Source organism: Carettochelys insculpta, chromosome 8, assembly GCF_033958435.1.
Source record: "Carettochelys insculpta isolate YL-2023 chromosome 8, ASM3395843v1, whole genome shotgun sequence".
Taxonomy (NCBI): Eukaryota; Metazoa; Chordata; order Testudines; family Carettochelyidae; genus Carettochelys; species Carettochelys insculpta.
In genome coordinates, this window is record NC_134144.1 from 38,416,669 (window position 1) to 38,443,123 (window position 26,455).

Consider the following 26,455-nt stretch of genomic DNA (forward strand, 5'->3'; position numbering starts at 1 on the left):
AATTAAGCTCTCATGGCATATTAAAATATTTTGTTCAGAAATTGTGCACAATTGCTGTCTTTGAAAGTGACCTTTTGGCTTGGGTTCTTTTGGTGCAGTGTGAGGTTTTTGTTGTAGCTGAAGTTCCTATTTTCTTTCACATAAACATAGGTTCTGTGATCTTTCACATCCAGCTGATCCCTATTGGCCTCCATTTGCACTTATTCTGCCTTCAGGCGTGTTTCAAGAACATTATTCAGCTGAACACCATATTTTGATGATAATTTTTTTCCTTGAGGCATTCGTTTGTTTACTTCTTAAAAATCAATCATTGAAAAACTTGCAGTACACTCATTCTTCATTTAGGCTTACCGCCCTATGCCCAATATCACTAAACTCCCATTATAAGAGGTTCTCTGAACAACTGAAAATGTATGTGTAAGTATTCATGCTAAACACAGAAGGTGTAGTGCATGTCAGATTCAAAAAGTGGATGTTGAAAATACAGAAATAACATGTCTGAAAAATATAGTTGATTATAAATATATTTATAAATATAAAAGTGTAAATTTGGGCTTGTAGTGTGGGTATCTTCAGTTTTCTGTGCAGCTTTTAAAGAATAATAATAGTCTTGTTTGTCTGTCTCTAAGCCTGTATTTAAAAAGGGTAGCACAGCAATTTCTGCATTGTATTAACAGGAGGATTGCATGGTTTTTTGGAAGCTGTTCTAAACTTGCTTTTGGTTTGGTTTGGTCGTTGTCAAGCCAGATAGGTACTATGTGTAGTGTGACATTAGAATGCAGTGGTTGCACTCCAATATTTTTAAACTCCCCTGCAGATTACTTTGTGCTATGTAGCTCTCCAGCTAGCAGTAAACAGCTACTGGAGAGAAACCATCATTGCATGGATTCGTAGGTTTAGCTCTCCATGTAGATCATAATCTCTTTAAAAAGCAAAACCAAAAATCCTCCATCCTGACTGAATGGGAGTTTGCTTTTTCTTTATTTATATCACTGTTGCAGAATAGCACCTCTTGTGGATAGTGGCTTCTTTGTCTTCCTTTCACAGGCGGCTGTGCCAGTAACTATGGCAGGATTAAATAAATGCATAATGCCCTTCAGAGCAGGGCACACCTAGTTTTGAACTATGGTTACTTTTGAGAAATAATATGAATTTAAAACCTACCATTAAATCCTACCTAAACTGAAACCTGGATCAAACTGTCATCTTTTTGTAAGATTCTACAAAATGTTGTGTAGACCTTTAAAGCTACTCTTTTTGACACCATCAAGGCTAAAATATTTGCATGTAAGTAAGGAAGTAATAACTACAAAGAATTATTACTATTTTCAAAGACCACTTTAAAAGGTCTCATCTGGCATTTCTCACTGCACAAAAAGTGATTTCCGTGCATCATTCTAACATATCTCCATGGGTCTCAAACCTGGGACACAGTTCCCACTTGACTAGTACCAGCCATCTCTTACCCAGTGGCATACTACTAACTAACCAAGTTGGGAGACCATAAAACTTAAATTTCTATCAGGAGGGCTTCCTTTGCACTATAATTGAAGCAATACAAGAATCTATTTAAATAGGGCTTCTTATTTAAACCCAAAGAAGGACCCAGACAGGAATGCTCTACAAAACTAGGAGAATTCTTTATCTGGCAAATACATTGGACCCTGTCTTCCTTCCCTGTCCCTGGATCCTGCCTTGCTCCTGGTTCCTGCTTTCCTGATCTGTTTTTGTTCCATGTCCTTCGTCTCTTGTTCTGGCTCTGACTTTCAGCTTGACTTGTACTCTGGCCGTGACCACCCAAGCTCCAGTCATAACAAGTTCCACTCATTATTTATAAATAAATGGCTAGTCCCATACAACACTTCCTGTTGCAATGTTTCATTTTTTTAGATGAGAATTTTTCCATTTTTTGCTTTTTAATATAATAGGCCATTAAGAATAAAAAAGACTTCCTCTCTTGTGTTTAACTGCAAAAGCATTTAAAGTTCTGCACTGTGGACTACTCTTTATTTTTTGGTGCGATCATTTGAAGTAATTAAGGAAAGTGATTATAATCAGACGCCAGTGTGGCTGCTGATTATCATGCTGTGCTTCTAGCAATCTCCTGAGTCTCATAAATGCCTTCCAAGGTAGGTTCAGAGTAGTCTGATTCTGTTCTGTTTTGCTCAAGTAGGTTGAGCAGAATCCTGGGAAAACACGCATGATGTCAGGTTCAGAAAAAGAGCAAGATGGCTGCAGAAGGGTATTAGATTTTTTTGATTTAGGAGTTAGCTGCTGGATGCTCCTGGTGTGTGCTTCATTAGGCTGACTAATATACATACATTTACCCTGTCTGCAATGGGCTACATGCATGCCTTCTGTTTTCGTAGTAAGGCTGAATGCATTTTACTTATTTATAAAGAGAGAAACTTACTTTAAAGGTCAGAAATGTTTAATAGGTTTTCACTTTTTTTTTTGTGCTTGTCAGGGCTTTTTTGCTTTGAGGTTTTTTGTCATCCATATGAAACCAGTTCCATGTCCACAGCAAAATATTATGTTAAGGATCATAGTGTGTGAGTCAGAAAAGTAGAACTTTATTTTAATCCATCAATCTAACATTTCCTCATAACCACTTCAGAAGTCCAAAAGTTTAATGTTTATACCGTGAACAACAGTGTGTATAACCTTAACCATGAGTAGTACCTTGAATGGACGAGCCCATTTAAGAGAAAGGGGGGCTACTCGCAGTAGAGAGCGCTATACGCAGTAATTGTTTGCAGGTTCCAGCTGCAAGTAGTTGTGGTTTTGGCACATAAAATTACTTACTGTTTAAAAGCTAAACTACAAACAGGAGAGGTGATCCATGGAAAACTCTCCTCTGAATCAAACTACAGAATGAAAGCATTGGAGAACTGCTGGTACATACAGTAACAGTCTGCTTAGTTACCAGAATGCAAGTAAGGATTTTGAAGTACAGGAATTCAACATCTCATTTCATTTTTCATAGGTTAGACGAGTACCTGGCTCTAGTGGCCATCTCCATAAGACGGAAGATGGGGACTGGGAATGGAGTGATGATGAGCTGGATGAAAAGAGTGAGGAAGGCAAAGCTGCATTTTCTCAAGAAAAAGTAAGTTGTTTTCTACTAATTGCTGACATGCTAGCAAACTGATATAGTGTGGCGAGGCCCCATCTTTCCCTGGCCAACCTTTGGGCTGAAAGCCTTCCCCCTTTGCGAGAGATTTGGATTTGTGGCTGATTTCTGGGGTAGGGAGCCCCGCCACTCCTTCTGGGACTCCCTTCTATGACTGAGGGGAGGGATAGCTCAGTGGTTTGCACATTGGCCTGCTAAATCCAGGGTTGTGAGCTCAATCCTTGAGGAGGCCGTTTAGGGATTGGGGCAAATAGATGCCAGGGATGGTGCTGGGTGCTGCCACAAGGGCAGGGGACTGTACTAGATGACCTCCTGAGGTCCCTACCAGTTTTAGGAGATGTGTGTGTCTCTATCTCAATAAGGATACATCTACAGTACACGGTAAAATCAAATTTATTTATATTGATTTTTCTAATACTGGAATATATAGGTTTGATTTTTGACCATCCTCTCTTCTACCGTGCTCCCCACAAAGTCGACTCATTGCTACCACACACAAATTGGCTAACATCGACTGTTGCAGTAGTGCAATGTGGGAAACTATTCCACAGTTCCCTCACCCCTGTAGCATTCTGGGTATGTTCGCTGGTCTTGATGTCATCTTCCCCCATTGCATTTTCATCTGCAGAGACCCTCAAAATTAGAAGAAAGAGAATGTTTGTTTGTTTTTTGTTTTGTTTTCCCCCCACATTACATTGCCAACATAGGTGCAGCGACTGTATTCTCAGCCAGCCATCCACTGAGCATCCCCCATCATTGCATAAATGTGATCCCTGAAAATAATGCAGGGGCCTGGAATGTTTCTTAGGTTGAGAAGAATGTAGGAAGATAGAATTTTTGGTTCCCCTATCCACTATATTGGTGCTGGGGAGTGTCTTAATGTGGGGTCCCAAAGTTAGAAGAAAGAGCATAGAAAAGTGCAGGAAAACAAGAATTTTTGATTTTTCTCCCCAGCATCAGCAAGCCCTGGAATGGGTGAAGCAGGGGTGCGGTAGGGGGGCCAGTTAGTGTTCCTTCCCTGGCAGCAACAAGCCCCTTAGCTGTTGGGGGAGACTTTTCCCGGGCAACAGCAAGCCCCCTGGTATGGGCCAGGGGTGGGAGGAGGAGTCAGTGGAGGACCAGCTGAAGTGGTCCTTCCCTGGTGGCACCAAGCCCCTTAGCTGCTGGGGAGAGTTTTTTCCCTGGCGGCAGCGAGGCCTGATATGGATGAAGGGGGAAGTCAGGAGTTGGGAGGGCCAGTTGAGGTGGTCCTTCCCCATTGTGGCAGCAAAGCCCCCAGTATCTTTACGGCCAGGGGAGACTTCCCCATGGCAGCAGAAAAGCCAAGAAGATCTCTCCCACCCTTGGTGCCCTAAATGTGTGACTGGCAGCGTTGCCAGCACCGAATGGCAGGCACATCCTTTTGTTGGGTTGGGTTGGGGGCTATCACATGATGTGGCTGAGCGCAGGAAAGACCTAGGCTATGTGGCACCTGTGGGGGGAGAAGGGTGTTCGCACACAAATGTCAACTGCTGAGAAGTTGTTTCTCAGCTGATTATGCAAGCACAATCCCCAGCACAGCCTTGTTGACACATGGTATGGTGGGACAGGGGCTGGTGCCAGGCAGCACAGAAAAAATAGCAAGTGTACAGACAGAGCTGTGAACTCCCTGCGGGGGCTATTTGAATGGGTAGATACATGCACACCGCTAACAGCATAGAAAGAAAGAAGCCCTTTCTCAGGCTGCAATGCTAACATGAGCCCACAGCTAAGGGCTCACTGCTCCTGCTTGGAAATTCGCACTCTTCCTGTTACTGGAGAGCAGGGGCCAGAGCAGAGCACCGAGAAGGGCATTATGGGTTACATACAGGACACATCTGGAGGCTAATAAATTTGCTTTTAAGATGGGGCACTGCCACACTGGCCTTTAATTGAAATTCTGAATTTGAGCTTGATGCTATACCTGTCAGGTAACTGCAATTTTGTAATCTTGAGATTAGTGCACCCTAAATCAAGCTAATGGTCTTTACAGTGAAGACAGTCTCATTGTAAAATCAAGCTAACTAAACTAAATTCAAATTTATCTTTGTAGTGTAGACGACGCAACCTAAGTGATACAGTTTTGATCTCGAATTCTGCATCTCCTCCTCTGACACTGCCCCCTTCTAACTGGGAAGCTTTTCAATGCTTCCAGCAGGCATGAAGTGCAGTAAGCTGGCCCCAGAATGGCTGGGCCAGCTCCCTGCCAGCTGTTTCTTTAAAATGTTTGCAAGTTGTCCTGCAGCTCCACCTCTAATTAGCAGGCCTTTCAGACTTCTGGGCCTTCCCTTTCCTAACTTTGTAGCAGCCCTCTGGTCTGATTTTTGTCACAATAGCATTTTCAGGTTTTTTAGTGAAAAGTATTTCTATTGTATAAAATAGGCAGCTAATATCTAACTACTTCGTCTTCTACAGTCAAGAAGAGTAAAGGAAGAGGAAAATACAGAGGTAAATCATGCTTTGTTACTTTACTTCTCTAAAATTGTTTTGATAGGAGGAAATATTGTGTTGGCTTCCAGTTCCCCAGCTTATAAAAATTTGGGGTGAAATTGTAGGAACCCGATTCTGCAAGCTTTCTGCTGTGTAGCAAATACTTTTGTGTAAGGGTTGAGCATGAAGGTGTCCTGCAGTTGGGCCTGAAGTGATTAACTTATTGCGCTTATAGGGTAAATGGTTAGGGAATTCAAGCAGATTCTGCTCCTGCTTTCTAGCTTTGAAGTCTAGTGAAAAGTATTGGTGAAAATGTGTAATTTGACTATTTTTCATCAATCTTCAAAACTGGATTGCATTAATGATTACTTTGTCTCTCACTAATGATGGCTGTTTCTCTGTAGCTGAAATGTCTCCAAAGAATTTTCAGCCTTTTAGAATCTGTATCGGTACTACACATAACTGGTAATTAGAGTGGTTCATACCATAGGCAGCATAATGGCTCAGTACAGTGGAACAGTAGAATAGATTGAGTCAGTCACCCGCAGACACAAAAGAAATATCATATTAAATGCCGCCATCTTTTGCTAAGACTAGGCAGCATTCATGCCAGGCAGAATAGACTAATGAGACTTCTTATTTACAGTCAAAGTACATCCAGTAAGTAAGCATGCCAACTGTATGAAACAGATGAATTCATCACCTGTAGCTTTGGATTCTCCAATGTTAAATGGGGTGTTGGCATAGTCCTACATAGAGGCTAATAGTCTGCAAAGGGTTTGGTACCGCAGGAGTCTTTTGAATTTTGTGCTTTTTTTTTCCTGACCCAAATGCTCTTCCTTGGCATTCAAAAGACAAATTTCAAATTATTCCTGCTTAAATCTCTCAAACATGGAACCAGTTGGCATGCGGTGTGCCCATCCCTTTGGAAGCAACTGTTAAGATCTGAGATTTGTTATGGTGCTGTTCAGTGAACTCTTGGATGCTTTTTAGACCAGTCTTTGGAGCTGGAAATTACTTTCACAATAAAAGTTTAAGTTGTTTGAGTAGATTTGGGATTTGACACATTCTTCCTTCTTTAAAATATTTGCAAGTTGTACAATCTGCCCAGTAAATCTGAGTTCATAGATTTAACAAAACGCAGCTTTGCTAGTAGATCAAGAATCTGGAACATCTGAATACAACCGTCTTAGACTTTTTTTGGTCTGGGTTATTAGTGAAGTAATTGGCCCACTGTTGTGAATTAATATGCGTTTTATAATTCTAAACTAAAGGAATCTGTAGCTAAGCTTCTGACTTCATAGGGGCCACATTGCATTCTGCCTAAGTACTTTTCTTCTGAATATTTATAAAGGACAGATTCTTGTCCTATTCTCAAAAAAAATCCAAATTGTTCCATAGGAAGTTACTGCCATTGAAAGATGAAAGGAGCCTGATAAAATGGCAGCCTACTATGTGGCAGCTATGGTTTTATCAGCCATATGTGATGCAAAGAAACTTGGTTAATTTTTATCTAAAATAATTGCATTGGTTGCACAGCTTTCCCATGGAAAAGCCTAACCTGTGTCTGGGACAGGACATCTCTGACTGGTGAAGTCATAATCAAAGGTGTACAGGAGGAAATTTCTCTGTTAATAGCTCCTGGATTAAATGGTAAACCTGAAGTCCTTGGCATTATCTGCCCCGTAGAGTCCGCTCTGTAGAATTTATGCATTCCATGTGGCAAGAAGTAGCAAAGGGAGCCCCAGCTTCCCTATTCATAAAATCAAATGGCTTCACATGTGCTCTGTGATTAATTTTGCTTGTTTTCTCATTGACACTTCCTCCTCTTGCACAAAGGTTACTCATCTTTGGCAAGGGAGCTTTACCATGAAAATATTAAATAGAGTAGCGCTCTCTTCCACTTACTGGGGACTGGTGGTTGTAGAAAGCCTCTTGGTCAGACACACACCCCTCCAGGTAGGGAGCCCAGGCATTTTGCCTTTGCAAGATTATGTTTCAGAAAAGGAAAGGCTTATTGGAACTACAACCATACCATCAGATAACTCATCTAACTCTCCAAAGCTCATCTCAAATCCAACAAAAATCTAGAAAGTCTGCTCTGATGGCCTACTCAGTTTGCTTTGTGGTTTGTAGAAAGGAAGAAATACAAAACTGTGTAGACCGGGGTGGGCAGTAGAAAAGCAGCAGCCCCACTAGCATTAGTCACTGGAAGGCCACCACTATATTTACCTGTACCTCTGCAGGTATTGGGCAATCACAGTTCTCCTTGGCCCCGGATTGCGTTTTGTGGCTAATGGGATCGGCAGGAAATGGTATGGACTAGAACACTGCTTTCCACTGCTCTTGTTGACTACAAATGGCAATCTGTGACCGACAGCTGTGATCCTCTGATACCTGTGCAGGTCTTTGACAGTAAGATATTTTTGTGGTGGAAAGCAGCATTTGACAGGCTGCAGTTCAATAAGACTCATCTGCTTACTTACCATTCCACCTTGGTTTACAAATTTCAAGTGTGACTTGCCCATTTCTGTTTGTTCTCTCAGAATATTAGTGAATTTAAAGGTGCTCTCATTCTGCAGTGGATTCTGATTCTTCCCCCACCAGTGGCCTGTGTCCTGAAAACTGATAGTTTCCTTTTCATATCACAGAGTCTAGCAGTGACTAGCCTTTTTCTCTTCTCTGATGCTTTTCCAGCTATACCATACTGCCAGCTTCTTACTGGAGCTCCCTACTGTTTGTCCCCAGACTTAACCAAATCCTTTCCATCTCAGCCAGTCATTTTTTTCTTTGCCAGTTGCTTAGCACAGTCCAATAGGTCAGATGTGGAAGGCCAGAATGGACTTCATTAGTAAGGTACTCGTTTGTTCAAACTTGCTGTTTCTCAAGGTATCGTTTAGTCGTCAGGTCTCTGAGCAGTAGTCTCGAAGTTTTCCTTTTTGCTATGTGAAGTTGAGATTACCGGACAGTTACTTTCATTCCAGATTCATCATTCTGAATACACGTGTATGTTTGGTACATCAGACGTCTCTTTCCTGGCTGGGAATTGGTCACTGTTTAGTTTAGAAATGTTGAAGAAACATTGTTGTTATTCTGTTAATCTCTGTATATCTCTAAATGCTGTGGGATGTTGCCTTAGAGTAGAGCTGGTCGGAGTAAGACCAGCAAAATCCTTGGAGCATGTCACTGGTGCTGTGTGCCTGTCAGTCTTCATGGAGTTGGGCAACCCTATCACTTTGAGATGATCTAGTGATATAGAAATACACGTAAAAAAAGTTGTATTCCTACAGATGCAAATGTAATTAATCCAAAGTTGTGATTTTTTTTAACCTTTTGGTGAACAAGGATTCTTTCACTTCAATAAAAGCTAAATTTATGCCCATTCTCTCACTAATATGTTTTTAAATGACTCATTTTTATGAAACTCAAACATACCTTTTTTCCTTAACAAATGTCTTAACAGTCATGATTGCCCAAAATAAGAATTCATAATGCTGTGTTGGTTTTTTAAAATCATTTTTCATAAAGCCTGCATCATAATCTTTTAACAGCTTTCCATGAATGCCGCTAACATCCCAGAACAGATCCAGAATCTATCCATACAGGACCCTCAGGTACTGTTAATAATTTATAGTTTAAGGTTGGTGGTTGTTTGGGTGTGTTTTTTTTTTTTTTTTTTGGGTGGGGTGTGGAAGTACAAATTCTTATGTGGTGAGAGTGGAAGGGAAACATGAGGATTAAGACAGAAATCATGGACATAAATTTCAATATAAAAACATTGCAAAGTTGTGAGTTCATCATGGAAGTAAATAAGGTGATAGGTAACAGCCAGCACAGATATGTAAAGAAGAAATCATGCCAAACAAGACTGATAGCTTTCTGTGACAGGATAACAAGCCTTGTGGATAAGGGAGAAGCAGTGGATGTAGTATACCTAGACTTTAGTAGGGCATTTGAAATGGTCGGTCTTGATCTTCTCATCAATAAACAGGGCAAATACAACTTAGATGGAGGTACAGTGAGGTGGATGTGAAACTGGCTGGATAACCATTCTTAGAGGGTAGTTATTAATGGTTCACAGTCATGCTGGAAGGATATAATTGGGGTTCTGCAGGGGTCTGTTCTGGGACCTCTTCTGTTCAATATCTTCATCAGCTATTTAGATATTGGCATAAGCAGTATGCTTTGTAAATATACAGATGATATCAAGCTGGGTGAGGCTGCAACTGTTTTTGAGGATAGGGTCATCATTCAACATGATCTGGACAAACTGGATAAATAGTCTGATGTTAATAGAATGAAGTTTAATAAGGACAAATGCAAAGTACTCCACTTAGGAAGGAACAATCAGTTTCACACAGAAGGGGAAGGGACTGTCTAGCAAGGAGTAATGCAGAAAGGGGTCTAGGGGTTGTAGAGGACCACAAGCTAAATGAGTGAACAGCGTGCTGTTGCCAAAAAAAAGCAAACATGACTCTGGGATGCATTAACAGAACTTTTGTGAGCAAGACACAAGACAACATTCTTCCGCTCTGCTCTGCGCTGATTAGGCCTCAATTGGAGTATTGTGTGCAGTTCCGGGCACCACATTTCAAGAAGGACGTGGAGAAACCAGAGAAGGTCCAGTGAAGAGCAACAAGAATGTTTAAAGGTCTAGAACACATGAGCTATGAGGGAAGACTGAAAAAATTGGGACTGTTCAGTTTCGAAAAGAGAAGATGGGGAGGGGACATGATAGCAGTTTACAAGTACTTAAAAAGGAGAAAAATTGTTACGAGGAGAAAAATTGTTCTTCTGGCCTCTGAGGATAGGACAAGAGGCAATGGGCTTAAACTGCATCAAGAGAGGTTTAGGTTGGACATTAGGAAAAACATCCTAACTGTCAGGATGGTTAAACACTGGAATAAATTACCTAGGGAGGCTGTAGAATTTCCATCACTGGAGATATTTAAGAGCAGGTGAGGTAGACATCTATCAGGGATGGTCTAGATGGTACTTTGGTCCTGCTGTGATGGCAGGGGACTGGACTCGATGACCTCTTGAGGTCCTTTCCAGTTCTAGTGTTCTGTGATTCTATGGTAGACTCTGTTAGTTCTTCAACTACAGCTGGAAACGAGGTTTAACTGGAAATAAAACTAGAAATGTAGTGCTCCATGTAAATAAAAGGAGGAATAGCTCAGTATTCTAACTGCATAATCATTACTTAGAATTTGATGCTGACCAAAGTGATAACTAGCACCCTAATTTAAGCTCCATGATTTGTAATTCAGTAATCTAGTTACATACACAGACTGTTCTGTAAGTTTTTCACTAGAACTTTTTGGCCTGGTCTACACTAGGGAACAAAATTGATCCCAGATACACAATTTTAACTATGCCATTAGTGTCGCTAGAATCAACATATCAGAATAGACTTTCTGTGCTATTATAGATCAGGGCTTTCTGTGCTCATGCTGATGTCCCTTAATCCATGTGATAGTGTGGGGTACCAGGGTCAACAGCTGAGTCCACAGTTCACAGATGCGGCAAAACCAAACTCGGAAAGATTGATCACAGTGTGTTGAATGCTGGGTAAGTATAGACATATCCTTAGATCTAGCATTTTAATAAAGCCCTTGGAAAAAATGTGTTTTGGGAGTCAGAGTACATGTTAAATATTTATGCTTTCATCAAACCTATAATAGGGAAACTGCTTAACATTTCAGTCTGGCATCCATTGTAACTACATGCTGCTTTTTTCTCTAATAGTCCTTGCCTACTGGTAGTGATGAATATTCTGAAGTTCCGCATGCAGTGAATCTTGTTCTAAGATTGAGGTAAAAGATTTATCTATCTGTTTTTAGCATTCCCTTTTAGTTGACTGTTTATTCCTGATCTCCCTCATTAAATGTCCATAATATTAGTATAAAATAAACCTTTAATCTTCCAGTATGACCAGTTTGAATTATGGTCCCATGACTAATTGGTGTCTTTTAATTGCTTACTGAAATTGAGAAAAATGAAAAATAGAATATCAATGCAACTTCAGGCTAAGAATACCCTTCATTAAGTGTGTTCTTTTTTTCCCTTGCAATGCAGGATCACAGTCAGTGATTTTTAATGAGTTTCTTTCACACTTCAGCAGTCAGCCTCTGACAGAAATAAACCATGGCTGTATTACAAGTTGCCTGCCCAAAACACTTTTCACTAGCAGGTTTGAACAGCCTCTGTGGAGAAATGGCAGATATGTTTTTGAAAAAACATTTAGACTTTTTAGAAAATGGAGACAAATATAATGTCTGACTTCACAGTTTTTGTTCAATAGAAGAAAGTCAGTTTATATTTTAACAAAATCAATTTGCAACTTTTATAAAATTGCTTAAGTATTGAGCTTTATTGTTGGAGAGCTTTTTTTTCCTGGGGCATTGACAGACAACTCGCTGAAATGAAGCTTCTAATACTTTTCATTTTTCTGAGTTATTGTTAAATAAACTTGGGCTTATAACGGGTGGAGACTTCATCTTTATCTTCTTCCCTATGCAATATAAGATTAGGCTCTATCAAGACACCCTGCAATAGGTTGTATAAACTTTAAATTGGGACAACCTCTGGCTAATCCTTCATTGTGAAGATTGACTTTTGACTGGAGGGCAGGAGAAGCAGGAATGAGAACTATCCGGGCTGTCAATCAAAGAGAAAGGAGCTGCATTTCCTTTTCACTAATGAGGCCAAAAAAAAACCAATGTGGCTGTGGGACGGTTTGAACATGGCAAGATTATAGTAGCTATGGGGAACGAGGCTTTGCTACCTCTTAAAACATGGGTTGTCTTTTTCAGTTTTTTACTTAATTTAGTAAATAAGAGACTCGGCTCTAATCAGCACGCTATTAGAGCTGGTTTAAAAATAGTTAATGTTTTTTGTTTTAAATAAAAAAAAAAAAAAAAATGGCTAGACATTCAACTAATCTAAAACCCATCTAATCTATCCTGAGTGTTTTTAGAACTTTAGTGCCTAAGTTCACAGTTCAGTTAATTCAGAACAGGTAATTATATTGAGGTTTAGGTGGAAGAGAGTTTATCCCATTTTAAATTTAAAATTGTATGCGTTGCTTTTAATCTCGTTATGGATATGTTAATAGAGGCTGTTATGGTTAGGTGGCAAAGACACTGGGAAACAGACTGTTGGGTTCTGTTCTCCATTCTACTTTTGACTTAAAATTTGGCTGTTTGCACGTTTAATTGAACAGAACTTGTGCTGGAGAAATTGCAATTTCTTTACACGTAAGAGGAGTTTCAGGGTCTGCTGGGCATGTTAAGACATTTTAAATAGTTTACAGTTTAATGTTTTATAATAATTGCTTTTGAATTATCCAGTGTCTTCTGATAGCTTGTCATAGGTTTCTGTGCCTCCTGGGAGAGGAGAAGGTGGGAGATCATCCAAAATCGGTATTAATAAAAGCTTCAGACCATACTTCTAAGTGTTTCCTTCTGACACATTTATTAAGCTATTTTTGAAAAAGGGTTTTAATTTTTAAACCTACTTCCTGTTGGTCTGTCTATGAACCCTGGTGTCTTCGTTACTTGGAAACAAATTGAATGGAGCTCAGAGAATGGTCATTTAATGTATTTTGATGTTAAATTGGCTGGAGATCTGTAACACTACAAGCAAGTCCAGGATCACACTGGCAGTGGGGAAACCTTCACTCCATCTTCAGTGGCATAAGACTCTTCTTTCAAACAGCAGCCTGAGATAGAGGACCTTAAATATAAATTTCTATGTATAGTAAAAGATGCTTCTGCTCCTATAACTGTGTGGCTGCTTATGTTAGAATTAGTATATATTATATCAGTTTTTAATGTCTGTAATAGGAAAAATACGCTAACTCTATTCAATCTTACAGCTGTCTCTAATAAAATTCTGTGCATGCTATCATTAGTGTATGATACTATAGTAAATATATCTGTTTTGCTTCCGTCATATCTGTGTTCAAACGGGAGCAAAATAGTACTTCATTTTTTGCACGTAAGAGACTTTGGTCAGTAGTTTTCTTTGTACCATATTCCATTCAGTTGGGATTACATATGGTAAGCAGTGAGAACGTAGGAATTCTACCTTTCTCTCCTCGGCTGGCTGGCTTTAAATTCCTTGAACGTTTCCTGCCAAGATGCTTAATGAGTCTTGTAGGTCAATACAGATTTGAAAACCTCAGAAAATTTTGTTGGACTTGGCAGAATGATCTGCAAAGGTAAAAGCCAGTGTTAGCAAGGAGTAGCCATTGATTGCAGTATATTTAAAAAAAAAAAAAACCTACACACACATTTTTCTATTATGTCATATGCGACCTAGGTCCTAAACCTTTAAAAGAAAACATGTTCAAATAAGCTTTGTAAGCTGATCTCTAAATGGCAGAACTGAAAATGTTTAAACATTTTGGATGAAGCAGCATGTTTTAAACTCTTAAAATGAAAGTTCACTCTTCAAGCATTAAGGATATTAAACCTACTAAAGGACATTTTACCAGGATCAGTACAAAATGATTTAGTGTGTTTCATTAATAGCTTGCAGCAAGTGTCTTTAAAATACTTAAAACTTACTGGGAAAATACAAATATTTATCCTCAGAACACATACAGGAATTTAGTTTTATGATAACACTTTCAGACAGTTAAGCTCATGGACACCAGTTGCCACCAGTCTTTCTTCCGTTCTGTTTGCCGCAGACTTTTCTGTGTTGACATAAACAGTTCTGGGTCACAAAACGAAACCACAAGCCCCGCCGCCCCCGCCCCACACACCTTGTCCAGCAGTTGTCACTAACAACAAAAGTGCACAGCTACATCCCAGATGGATTCTGACAAAAGAAAAAATCGTGTACAGATATGTCTTGGTTCCTTTTTAGGCCAAATGTCCCAAAGAAGTGCTGTTTTGTGATAGTCCTGTTAGATTTGCTATGTACTGTGACATAGCTAGTGCCTATTGTCCCAGAGCTGTTGATTTACAGTAACCCATAATATCACTTATCAAATTGCTTTGGAATCCTTTGGTTGTAAATACTTACTATATGCCAAAGTCAAATTCCATTCAAGAAATTACATTACTAGTGTTATGCAATAATCTGAAAAATGTTCTCCAAAAGTTATCAAAACCTTGTGTGCAGTACAGCTGTACCTATTTGAAGTTCTGTTGCTCTCAGGGTACCTGCATGTTAAATATATTTTTTTCCCTTACCTACATTATGAATGTTTCTTCAGTATACTTTTTATCATGAGAAAATAACTCTTACTTCAGATGTGCTCAGAGCCATGATTGCAGTAACAACATACAAACACACGCTACTTCCTCTCCTCAGAAAGTTTAAAATATGATGGTTTACCTCCAATATAAAGAGCAGGAAAAAAGGAATGATACCCTCACAATTACAGGATGTCCTTGACGCATGTCATGAAGGTGGATTTTGCAAGGGTCTTTATGGTGATCTGTCCCCAGCAGTGATCTAGGTAGAATATAGGAAATAAAGGAATGATTGACATGGCCCCAAGACTCACTCAGTTTAGCTCTTTTGCACCAGATGAATTAATCCTGTGGGGGAAAAAAAAAACTGAGAAGGGTAGGTAGTTTACTCTTGCATTGCAAAAGGTTTAGTTATCTACTGTGCATTTTAGAGTTGTCTGTTTGATCAAGAGCTCCCCCAACAGTAAGAGCAATGACGATCAAATTCGGTATACCTCCTCTTATCATAAGTTAAAGCAAGTTTGGTCATGCCAGGAAAATGGGATTTGCCTGGAATGGGGTTGTTTCTTATGAAACCAAACAGAAAAGAGAAAATAACTGAGCGAATGCTCAAAGAAACTGAACTGCTATAAGCCCAAAAAATAGGATGACTGTCTAATAGGATTGCTTCTCAATAAACCTTACAGAAAAGAGAAAATGAGAAATTTGGAGTAGTGCTCCATCTTGGCACAATGACATCAATACTTAGCGTTTGATTCTAGTTTTCAAACCTTATCAGGAAACCAAATTGGCTATAGCCCTTTTTATTAAAACACAGTAAATGATGACTACTTATAGCGATAAAGAAAAATATTACACTTGATGGAATTTCCATTTAAAATTTACTAAAGATATTAAACAGACAGATTTTAACAATCACTTTAATAAATCCAAAATGAAAATTAATAAAAATAACACTACTTTTGAAAAATACAATAATTTGAATTAAAATGTCAGAGACTTATCCGTGTTAGTCTGTAGTTTTGAGAACAACAAGAAGTCTTGTGGCACCTTGTAGACTAACAGATATTTTGGAGCATGAGCTTTTGCCCACGAAAGCTTATGCTCCAAAATATCTGTTAGTCTATAAGGTGCCACAAGACTTCTTGTTGTTCCTGAATAAAAATTTACACTTTCCTTCTATTTTATAAAAAACTAATTGTGTTAAGGACCCAAGCAATCTTGGGTGCTGTTGTAATACAATTGGATATTTTATTTAGAAATTTAAATGCAGAAGTGTTCAGAAATCAGAATGGTTTGCACTTCTTTATCCATAACATATTGTGAGCTATCCCTTTTACTGAATAAAAATCCATTTGCTAGAGTAAAATAGGTAGTATAATGGCTTCATAAATAGCATACGATTTGATACTTTCTTTTGAAAAGATCTGCTTTTTAGTTCCCGAAAAATCTTCCTCTTTTACAGCATGGAGAAAAGGGCCTTGGAGTAGATACTGCTAGATAGCCCTAATGATCCTCCTCTTGTAGAATAAGTGAAAGCATGTCTTGCATCATAATGTAGTTGATCTGATATGTATGTGCTTCTTTTGAGATAAAGCAAAAGTGCAAATCCTCCTGCTTGTCAGTGGAACACACCATTCTGTGAAAGATTATGTACAGAACTATGAAACTCTTCGCATTTGAATTAACTGTCTTTTGTGTGAGGCAAGAGTTGCCAAAGTGTATGTTTTGAAATACAAGTGTCTGCAGGTTAAAATATGCATTGTACAGCATGTAGGTAGCCTCTGTATAAATGGTTCATAGCCAGCTTATTTATCCCTAACTAAAAGCAATGGGCCCACCTGATCTTTGTGCATGTTGTTCTACCATCTTCATTCCCAGTCCTGAAGCCTTCAAAACACTTCAGATTTCCTGAGTACAGGTGTTCCTAGATGAGTAGCTATTGAAACTGCAGTCGGAAAGCCATTCTCTTGAAAACATCAAGCGCTCACCTACTGCATCTCTCAGCAAGTTTTGTCCTGATTCTTAGACAGCCATGTATAATACCTTGGTGGTAGCCTCTTCATTCAGAGATGTAAACGTACTTAAAGTAAATGTGGGTCTGGTTTTATCACTGCTAATAAGTTATACCAGTTATGTAGCATAAATCATTAGAGGAAGCTGTTTTAAAGGCACCTAAGTAACTCTTCCTCTACCTTGCTTGGCAATATAGTGTTTGAACATGAGTGTATGGGTGGTGGGAGGGCCTGCTTCTCTTCAGCATCTAAAACATTTTTTCATGCCAGTCCTCTGTAAGGGGTGTCTGTGGATTTGTTCTCTTTACCAAATGCAGGCACAGCTGGTGAATGAATATGTTTTGAGAATGATTTTCAGTGTTTGGCTTCCTGTGCCCTGGAGACATTGTGTGGTAAAAATCTGGGATGCATGAAAACTTTAGAACTGAACAGTAAAAGAGGCTCTCTTTGTGAGTCTCCTTCACATGAAAGAGAAAGTAGGCCCTCCACATTTTCTTCAGTCTCTTGTCATAATGGTCTGAAGTGCTGGAATATCTCTTAGCAGTTATGAAGATGAATACTGTTGTGACTGCTGTAGTAAGTACTGTCCACCTCCTGGAGAGTCTGGCATCTGCACAATCAAATTCTGTCATCGCTTGTCCATGTTACCTTGCACTGATTTACTTAGGGTGTTTTGCGTATAGGAGACTGTGACCCATGCCTAGAAAAGCTGATGCACTGAGGGATCTTAAGCTGTTTTGGGTAGCAGTATTTTTTTTTTTAAACCTTCAATACTAGAGTTATTCACACTCTCTTTCCTTGATAGGTATGACTGAATTAGCCGATCAACATTAGATACTAAACCCTATCATGTTTTTGACAGAGGTCAGTTGTGCTAGCAACTTACTCTGTGCCTGTTTCCAGTGCAACTAGATTGTCCTCTTTAGTTTCATCTTAGTACGCTGACATAACATCAGTGGTGAAAAATTACTAGCCTTCCATTTTAAGATCTGCCCGTGTTCAGGAAAGCTTTGATACAGCAACTTTTAGTTGATTGGAATTTTGACAATTAGGCTTAGGCAAGAGCAAAGCATAATGTATCTTCAAAAGCCCCTTTTGCTCACTCAGGGAATTTCTCCTCAAGAAATCTGTTTCTTTAGAACTTAAGGCTTTTGTTTTGATTGAATAAATGAAATCACTGTTCAAAATCCCCTTTTTTTGTAATGGATTAATCACACTGTTACCTACTCTTCACACATTCTGATCTGAATAATCAGAGTGTAGATTTAAGTACCAGAGGGGTAGAGTGTTAGTCTGTATCCACAAAAACCAAAGAGTCCTAGGAAACTTAGAAGACTGCCAGATTTATTTTGGCATAAGCTTCTGTGAGCTAAAACCCCCTTTGGAGCTGTTCCTAGGCAAAGTGCTGAGGTAAAGGGCAGGATTTGGTCTGAGGGAGTGGAAATTATAAAAACTGTTTTGCAGGCCTGCTCTGGTTTTAGTGCATTACAGCTCTAAGTCAGCCTAGCTCCCTGTATGTTTGTCACACAAGAAATGAGTGTTGGAAGCACTAGTGAAGGAGTGGCCAACCAGTTAAAGACTGAGGGTGTTTCTATACTTACCCAGTGCTCAGCACGCTGCAGTCGATCCTCTGGAGTTCAATTTTACTGCTTCCGTGAAGACACGGCAAAACTGATCTCTCTGGGCTCGGTCATCAACCCTGGTGCTCCATGCTATCGCGTGGAGTAAGGGACATCAGCACGAGCCTGAAGAGTCCCAATCTACAGTAGGGCAAAAAGTCGATTCCACTATGTCGATTCTAGCTATGCTAATGATGTAGCTAGAATTGTGTGTCTGGGATCAACTTTGTTCCCTAGTGTAGACCAGGTCTAAGAGCAACGTGGATAGAGTTCAAAGAGCCATATATTATATATTTATTTTTATCTATATAGAGCTATTTAATAGGTGGCTCAATGCCCTCCCCAAGAGTCAGGCACCCCCAGCTGTGTCCCCTCGCTCTAACTCAATGCCCTCCCACTCCCTTAGAGGCAGGCATCCCCAGCCCCCCACTGTAACCCAGTTCCTTCCCTTTCCCCAGAGCCTGGCACCCCCAGCTCCTTACTACAACCTAACTCCCTAGCCCTTCCCCAGCACCAGGCATTCTCAGCTCTGTCCCCTGCTCTAACTCAATGCCCTCCCACTCCCCCCAGAGCCAGGCACCCCTAGTTTCCCACTTTAACGCTCTATCCTCACCTCAGAGCCAGACACGCCCAACCCACCTCCCCTTCCAGCTGAGTGGCAGACAGCGCTCCCAGCATGCATCACTGACAAGTCACATTTGGTGGCTCAAAAGCCTCATGCAGCTTCAGAGCTATGGGTTGGCCATTCCTGCATTAGTGAATATAGTCTCAACAAGTTATGTGCTAAATCATGTTTCATCCCTATGCTCCATCCATGCGTAAAATATGAGAATATTCTTATGCCTGATGTGTTTCTCTTTTCAGCTTCCTATAGTGATGTTTTGTTTTAGCAGGGATTGGTCAACTATGGAGTCGTGGAAGAGTCTTAAGTTTGCTCTTCTCCTGGCAAGTTGTTGTTGTCCATTGGTGGCTGTGCAGCATTTTGTACTTTGTTAATTAAATGGTAGTGGTAGCAATCCAGTGACTTACAGTGCCTCTAGCTTGTGCAGGAGACACGGAAAGGTAGGTTTGTGTGGATACTGGCAGCAGAAGCAATTCATAGCGATGAAAAACTTCCAAAAACTAAAGCTCCAGCAACATAAGAAGTGAGTGAAAATGCTTTGATAAGATATGTACTGAACTATTTTTAGTACTTTTTCTAAAGCATGTTTGGTTGGTGCAGATCATAAAAAGTTTGTTTAAATTTCATATTGGCCCTTAAAACTTGCCATGAAAAACAGCACATCCTTTAGTAAGGAGGAAAAATAAATTTTCAGTTTTAGCTATGGAGCAGTGCGATAAAACGTACCACCATGATTAATTAAAACACTTTCTCCAGCCTTCGAGCACTTCTGAGATATCTGTTCTTAAGTGAAAAATGTCTTCTGTCCTTGCATTCTGGAACACTTCTAAGATACCACTCTCTCTCTCGTTCTGTGATTGCGTAGCTTGGCTGCTCTTCTCCTTGGCATTATGCTCAGAAAACCTATTATATTTATGTGGAAGAAAGGAAGGTCTGACGTAAACTAGTGCCAGAAATCAGTACTAAACATCCTACTTTCATTTTAAAGAATCCGTTGCACCCTGAGGAATCCTAAAACTGCAGAATAAAAACAATTTGTTTCCCAGATTAGCTGGTATCTAATATTTGTAGGGCAGTAAAACTAAAAATATGCCAGTATGGCCTGATCCAAAGCTTATTTGAAGTTGGTGGGAAAATGCCCATTAATTTGAATAGGCTTTGGATCAGGCCCATATTTACTTACAGAGCACCAGCATCGCTTCTCAATGGAGCTGATGGAAGTCTTGGCAGTAAGTTCAGTGGAAGCAGACTCAAATCTTAGGCACCCAATTTGTTTATACCAAAATAATAGTATTGAGTTAAATCAGGAGTGTCCCCCCCCGCATTCGATAATGACCTGAAAGCACAGTCAGAAGGACTGTCCCTGACCCCCTGCTCAAAACAAACAAACAAACAAAATGTAACGGAAAAAACAGAAGTTAACCATGCATAACAGGAAAATTTCCTGTTCACACAGAGTGAATTCCTAGGAAGCTGTTTCTTTCCAGGAAATATTTTTTCTCCAACTCTTAACTTGTTTGGAGAATCTCATATTTTTGTAATACAAGAAGCATTCAAGCACTGATTGATGAAAGAATTGAAGCATGTGTGAAGTTAGGCGAGGCTTTAAATGTACTTCCTAAGTAAGGATATTTTTATTGGATCTTACAGTAGTTTCTGCCACCTCTGCCAGCATGTAGGAACCTAAAATTCATATCTGGGTGATGCAGCACCTCACAGGACTTTCAAACACAATTTTGTGGCAGGTGCATGGGGGGGCCATGTCTAACCCTACTACACCAGTTGCATTGAGACATGGGGCTACAGAATCAAGATAAAGTAGAAAACAGTGAACTTCAAAGGGCACCTCTCTCCGTTTTCTCCTTAAATAAATAATCATGACACTACTGTGAAAAAAAATTACAGATGTTAAAATATTGCATTTCACTCTGAAGTTGCAGTAAGTACAATAGGGGCCTCGAACAACTTGATAGAGGACCCTATTGTTGAAACAGTTGAATGCTTTTTTTTTCCTGTTGTTTTCAGTTGAGCTATTTTTAAAGTACTATTTTTATTCAGGTATATAGCACTTTGTCGGGGCTTCCTTTAACACCAAAATTAAATCAAACCTTCATAACATATCTTATACTAAAATTGACTTTGTGACACTGGATCAGTAAATCACCATCCGTGGTGACAGTAAACTCATTATAGTAGCCTTGGAATGGAAGCAGCACATTGGAAGAACAGTGATTGATATATGAAAACATTCTCTCTCCCCTCCCCTTCTTGAGGAATCTTGCTTGAATTGCAAGGCTAACTTGAGGTTCATGCAGCTGCCCCTGCAAATGTTAGGTGACAACGAGAATCATATTTAACTGGTTTACTGCTTAATAAGGAGTTGCAACTCATCAGTATTAAACATAGGAAAATGCATCCAAGGATACAGCATGAGACAAAATTAGCTAATTCTTTGAGGGAGAGGCCTTTACAATATACAACATATAGCTATGGCTCTGATTACTGATTCAGCAAGAGCGTTTATAAATTAAACTTCCACTTTCTCAGAAATCTAAATGCAGGAGGACCTTTGTTCCTTTATTTTTAATTACAATAGGAACTGCAGTGAAACTGCAAAGATACTGCACAGTAGTTCTTTGTTTAAGCTATTAGCATTTGGGGAGAGTGGTTCTCTTTTTTAATGAGTTTGATGCAGCAGTGATGGTGTAAATGAATTTCAGCTTTTAAAGAAATGTTTGATTATAATCCTAGATAAATATGCCTTAGACAAGGCCCTGGTTGTGGTTGCTTTGTTGGTGTGTGTGACATGCCCCACTTGTTTATGGCAACCATGGAAGATGAAAGGCTGATTCAGGTTGCCGAAGGGTGATTTGCAGGCTCTGTCTCTTCCACAAGATGCTGGCAATATAAGTTTAAGGCAGGGATGGGAAACCTTTTTTGGGTCCAGGGCCTGGAGCCATAGACAAATCAGTTGGGAGCCCCACAAGTGAGAAGCCCTGAAAAAGGCCCTCACTGATGTGGTGGTCTGCTGAAAAACAGCAAAAAAAGGAGAGACAGTCCCTATTCCCCTCACATGCCAGCCCCAGGGCCTAGGTGGGCTAGTACATTTTGTGAGCCCCTCTGGGCTCTGCGGCTGGTGTGCAAGGGGAATGATGGGGTCAGTGTGGCAGGAGGCAGCCAGGAAGTGGGCTTGGGGTATGTGGTCTGGGTGGGAGGCAGAGTGCGGAAGCAGGCTGGGAGTTGGAGTGTCTGGGAGGGAGGGTGCAGGGGTGGGGGTGTGCTGTCTGGGCCAGAGGGGGTTACAGGAGCAGACTGCGGGTGGGAGTCTGGGCAAGGGGGTAAAGGAGTGGGCTGGGCATGTGGGTGCTGAGAGGGAGGAAGGGGGCAGGAGGGTTTGGGGTGCAGGGTCTGGAAGGGGCAGGGGTCAGGGTGGAGGTGGGAAGTCACCCAGCTGGGGGAACAGCAGCAAGTGGCAGTGGTGCTGTGTGAAACCACTTCCTGCTCCCCCAGCAGAGCCTGTGGTCTGGGTCTGGGTCTGGCCCCGGCTTGCCTCATCTGCCCTGTGAGGCTTGGGGCTCCGCAACCCCCACCCCACTGCAGGCCAGATGCTATAGAGGGGAGCCAGATCGTGAGCTGGGGGTTCCTCACCCCAGATTTAAGGGCTTGTCCACACAGACATCCAGGAAAGTTAATGTGACTTTGAATTTGAAGTGGATTAGTTAAACTGTGTAGAATCCCTGTGTGAACATTGTCGTTCAGAAATAGTGTCTTTTGTTTGGCATAATTCACTTTCAAAATGAATTACCTGTGCACCAAACGGAACTAAGGCTGCTTTAATTCTGATTAAATCCCTGCATGGATGCTGTTAATGCAGTTTAAATAATCCACTTCAAAATCACACATTTCATTAATTTGGATTAACATTTCAGGTTGTCCCTCTGTAGAAAACCTGTAGTTGTAACCAGTTTCATGGGTGGTCCCCAAAAAGAGAGAGTAATTTATAAAATTAGCTTATTGTATTGAAGTGCGGGTGGTTGGGGGGAAGAGGAATATATAAATTATGTAGATCTTCAGTTCTGCTAACCAATGCTCCTTTTTGGGTGTGCTACATTGGTAGAGCTTTAGACCTCTTAATTTTAGAGAGATTTAATAGAGTGCATCCCAGAGCATGGGGTGAATTTTCGTACTTAGTCCTCAATAATGTTGGGTCTCAAAATGGCTCCATTAGGACAAAAGGGCTATTCAAGAGAGAACAGAAGTGGCTCTCAATCTTCTGAGAGATGCTGTCCTGCTCTTCATTCATGATCCCCTCAGCTGGGCCTTGATTTGCCACATGAGTGCTCAATTATTATGCTTTTATTATGCCAAATGATAGGAAAGACATGAAGTGTTCTGGCTCCAGGCCTCTCCACTTGTGCAACCTGTGGGCTCTTGCTCGGGAAGACTCTGTGCTGCTGCTGATGCCATAGAGAATAGCTTCTGGATTTTTTTATATCTTCTTTAAAAACATCTTTCCCTTGACACTGTTGTCCTCTGTATTCAACTGGAAGTCAAGAAGAAGACTGGAAATAGGTCTGTGTGGGTAACAAAGACATCTAGGTATGTCTGGTTCATTTAAGACAGAGTAAAACCAGATTGCAGCTGGATGAGAGGGAGTGTTGTGGCATGAGCACAGTTTCTTGCTGTTGGTGATTGTCTGTCTGGATTGGCATAGAATATTCCTCTGTGTGCAAAGGGGAGGGCAGAGATAAAGTATGTAGATGTGCAGATAATGAATACAGGTGTCCCTGTTACACTGCTTTCAAGTAGAAGTGTTCTGAGTCTAGTTCCTAAAAACCCCTTCAGTGATGCCTCCCCTTACCTTATTAAAACAAAAAACACTAGCTTATAGTGTGGTGCACGTTTATAATTGTTATTACTTCCCCCTTCCACTGTGAAAGAGAAACTTCTCCTCCTCAAACTTAACAAGGTAGGCAAAATAATATTATACCTACATTTGGAGTAGTTTGTGGTCTATAGCATGAATATATAAGGCTTTTAGACAAGCTGGATCCTTATAAGGAGAGGGAGAAACGGGAGTTGATGAGCCAACCTTCATAAAATGACAATTTCGTCCAGATCTTGAGGTGAACGCAAGTGCCACTTTCTCTTTTGAATGTTTTTCTATGCATATGCGTGAATCAACTTTTTCTAGAATAAAAACAAAAAGCAGTCAAGTAGCACTTTAGAGACTAGCAAAATAGTCTTTTTTGCTAGTCTTTAAAGTGCTACTTGACTGCTTTTTGTTTTGATAGTGTATAGACTAGCACGGCTTCTTCTCTGTTATTTTTCTAGAATGAAATTGATAGTAGCTATGGAATAACCTTTTGTACCAATTCATGCTAGATCAAAGTAGGTCTACAAGCTTTATTTTTTTTTCCTGTCAGCCTGTCCTTTCTTGGGAAGGAGGCAATAAAGGGAAGTTTTAGAGTCTGTGTTAGAAAATAGTGTTGCATTTCTTATGAACAGTGAGCAGTCATATGAAACTTCTGTGTATATATACAAAATGGTATTTTGTATAGAATTTGGTATTGCAAAATAATACATATGTGAAATCCCACAATTGAAATTGACAGATTGATAAAAGTTTGAAATTGACAGATCAGCACTGTACTCATTTTCTCAAGAAAGTGAGCTAAAACTTTATGGTATAAAACTAAAAAGAAATCCTTGAGGTCTTGCTACTTTTCATCTGTCCCAGCTAGATGAACTTTGTTGAAACTGTAGTCTTTCTAGTTTTCAGACACCAAATTTACTATGGTCTCATTCATGTCAGCATTTAGATACCTATCTGATAAGCACTTCAGAAATAAAAATATATTCCATTTAAAAGCTGTTCAATTTACAATTGCAAAGGCATAGTGTCCTAACTTAATCTCCAAGCATAAGTGGTAGTGAGTAATGACAGATACTTTGCACGCAGTTTATGTATCAATAAAGCAGTTTTGGAGCATTATGCTTTAGTGTACACTGCTTCAATCAATGTAGAAAAAAGCTGGGAAATCTCCCCAGACTACCATAATTTAGGTGCCTCAGGCTACAGTGCTTCTGAAGCAGCAAGTAACATAGCTGCCAAATAAGCAAGACAAGGGACTGCAGAAAGGTGTATGTAGGCATGTGTGGCCCTCTCTCATTGCCAGTCTGCAAGGCTGGCCACTCTTTGCTGTCTTGCAACTGGAATGATGGTCTGCATAAGGGAGGAGAAAGCCGTCTCTGGGACTCAAACCAGCTAGTACGGCAGAACAGTGAACAGTTTAGGGGCCCAGGTTCTTAGGCAGGGCAGGATACCTTATATTCTAGTGCTCCAGCCCTCAGATAGGGATGAACACCCAAAGCCACCTAAGGGGCAAGTGCCCCCACAAAGTCTGTGGGCTTGGGCAAGGAGTGCCTGAGGAGCACAGGTCTCCTGGGCTACGTAGGGGCAGTACAGCCACACCAGGGGACTGGAGTGGCACAGAACAGCCCACCCCCACTGCCTCTTAGCCCAGGTCTGTCATTGGATCAGCAGAGACTCCACACGCAACATGCTGACTATCTCCACAGTCAGGCAAGTAGTCTGGTTCCCCCCCTGGGCTCCCACCACCAGTGTACTTGTGGTTAACGGTCATCCTCCATCTCGGTGGGTACATTGCAAGAGGCAGCCCCAGCAACTCCTCAGTGTCAGGTCTGGCTGTACGAGTAGCTTGGGGACCACCTCAGGATAGCAGAAGTCTTCAGTGGGCTTCTACATCAGCAGTGGGGGAAAATGTGTCCATCTCCTTTGGCAGCTGCTTCCAAACTGAGCTTCAAGCCCTGACTTTTGTACTTCCTCCCCTCCCGGCCCACTGCTTCTGGCATGGTGAGCATGGTCTTCCTGGTTCCACCCACCAGGAGGCAACTGGCCATGCCTCACTGCCATTCTCGTGGGGGTGGCTACGCCTCTTTACCACAGTGAGCTTCAAAGAGAAGAGTTGCACAGCTATATGAGAGAGAGAATGGTATTAGAAGAAAGTAGGGCCCATTAACAAATGAGGGAAATAAACTGAATGACTGAGATACTGAATTCCATTCTTTTAACAAAAATAAATGGAATTTGTTTTGCCAACTACCTAATGAAAAGTAACTAATACCTTACAAAATAACAACTGCTTAAAACAAAAAGTATGGGAATACCTGGGAAATCTGCATGCAAATTAGCTAGTCCACAGAACCCCAAGTGTATCAAGGGAATTAGCTAGTTAATTTATTGCATAATTTTCATTAATTGGACTTGGAGAGATGTCTAGAGATGAGAAAAGCAAAGACAGCTTACATTAAATGAAAGAAGTAATGTTCTGAATTCCCGAAACCTAAGTGTAGCTTTTATCTAGCCTTCCTAAAATACAACAAAT

The 26,455-nt window shown here is 40.5% G+C and overlaps 1 protein-coding gene across 1 annotated transcript in view; it reads left to right on the forward strand.

Moving 5' to 3' along the window:
* The window catches only part of STK39 (serine/threonine kinase 39), a 179,206-nt gene that overhangs the window by 96,884 nt on the left and 55,867 nt on the right, over positions 1 to 26,455 (forward strand). The window contains exons 11-14 of the mRNA XM_075000805.1: positions 2,987 to 3,109; positions 5,567 to 5,599; positions 9,133 to 9,195; positions 11,330 to 11,397. Coding sequence (XP_074856906.1) covers positions 2,987 to 3,109; positions 5,567 to 5,599; positions 9,133 to 9,195; positions 11,330 to 11,397 — 287 coding nt within the window. The remainder of the gene's footprint in view (positions 1 to 2,986; positions 3,110 to 5,566; positions 5,600 to 9,132; positions 9,196 to 11,329; positions 11,398 to 26,455) is intronic.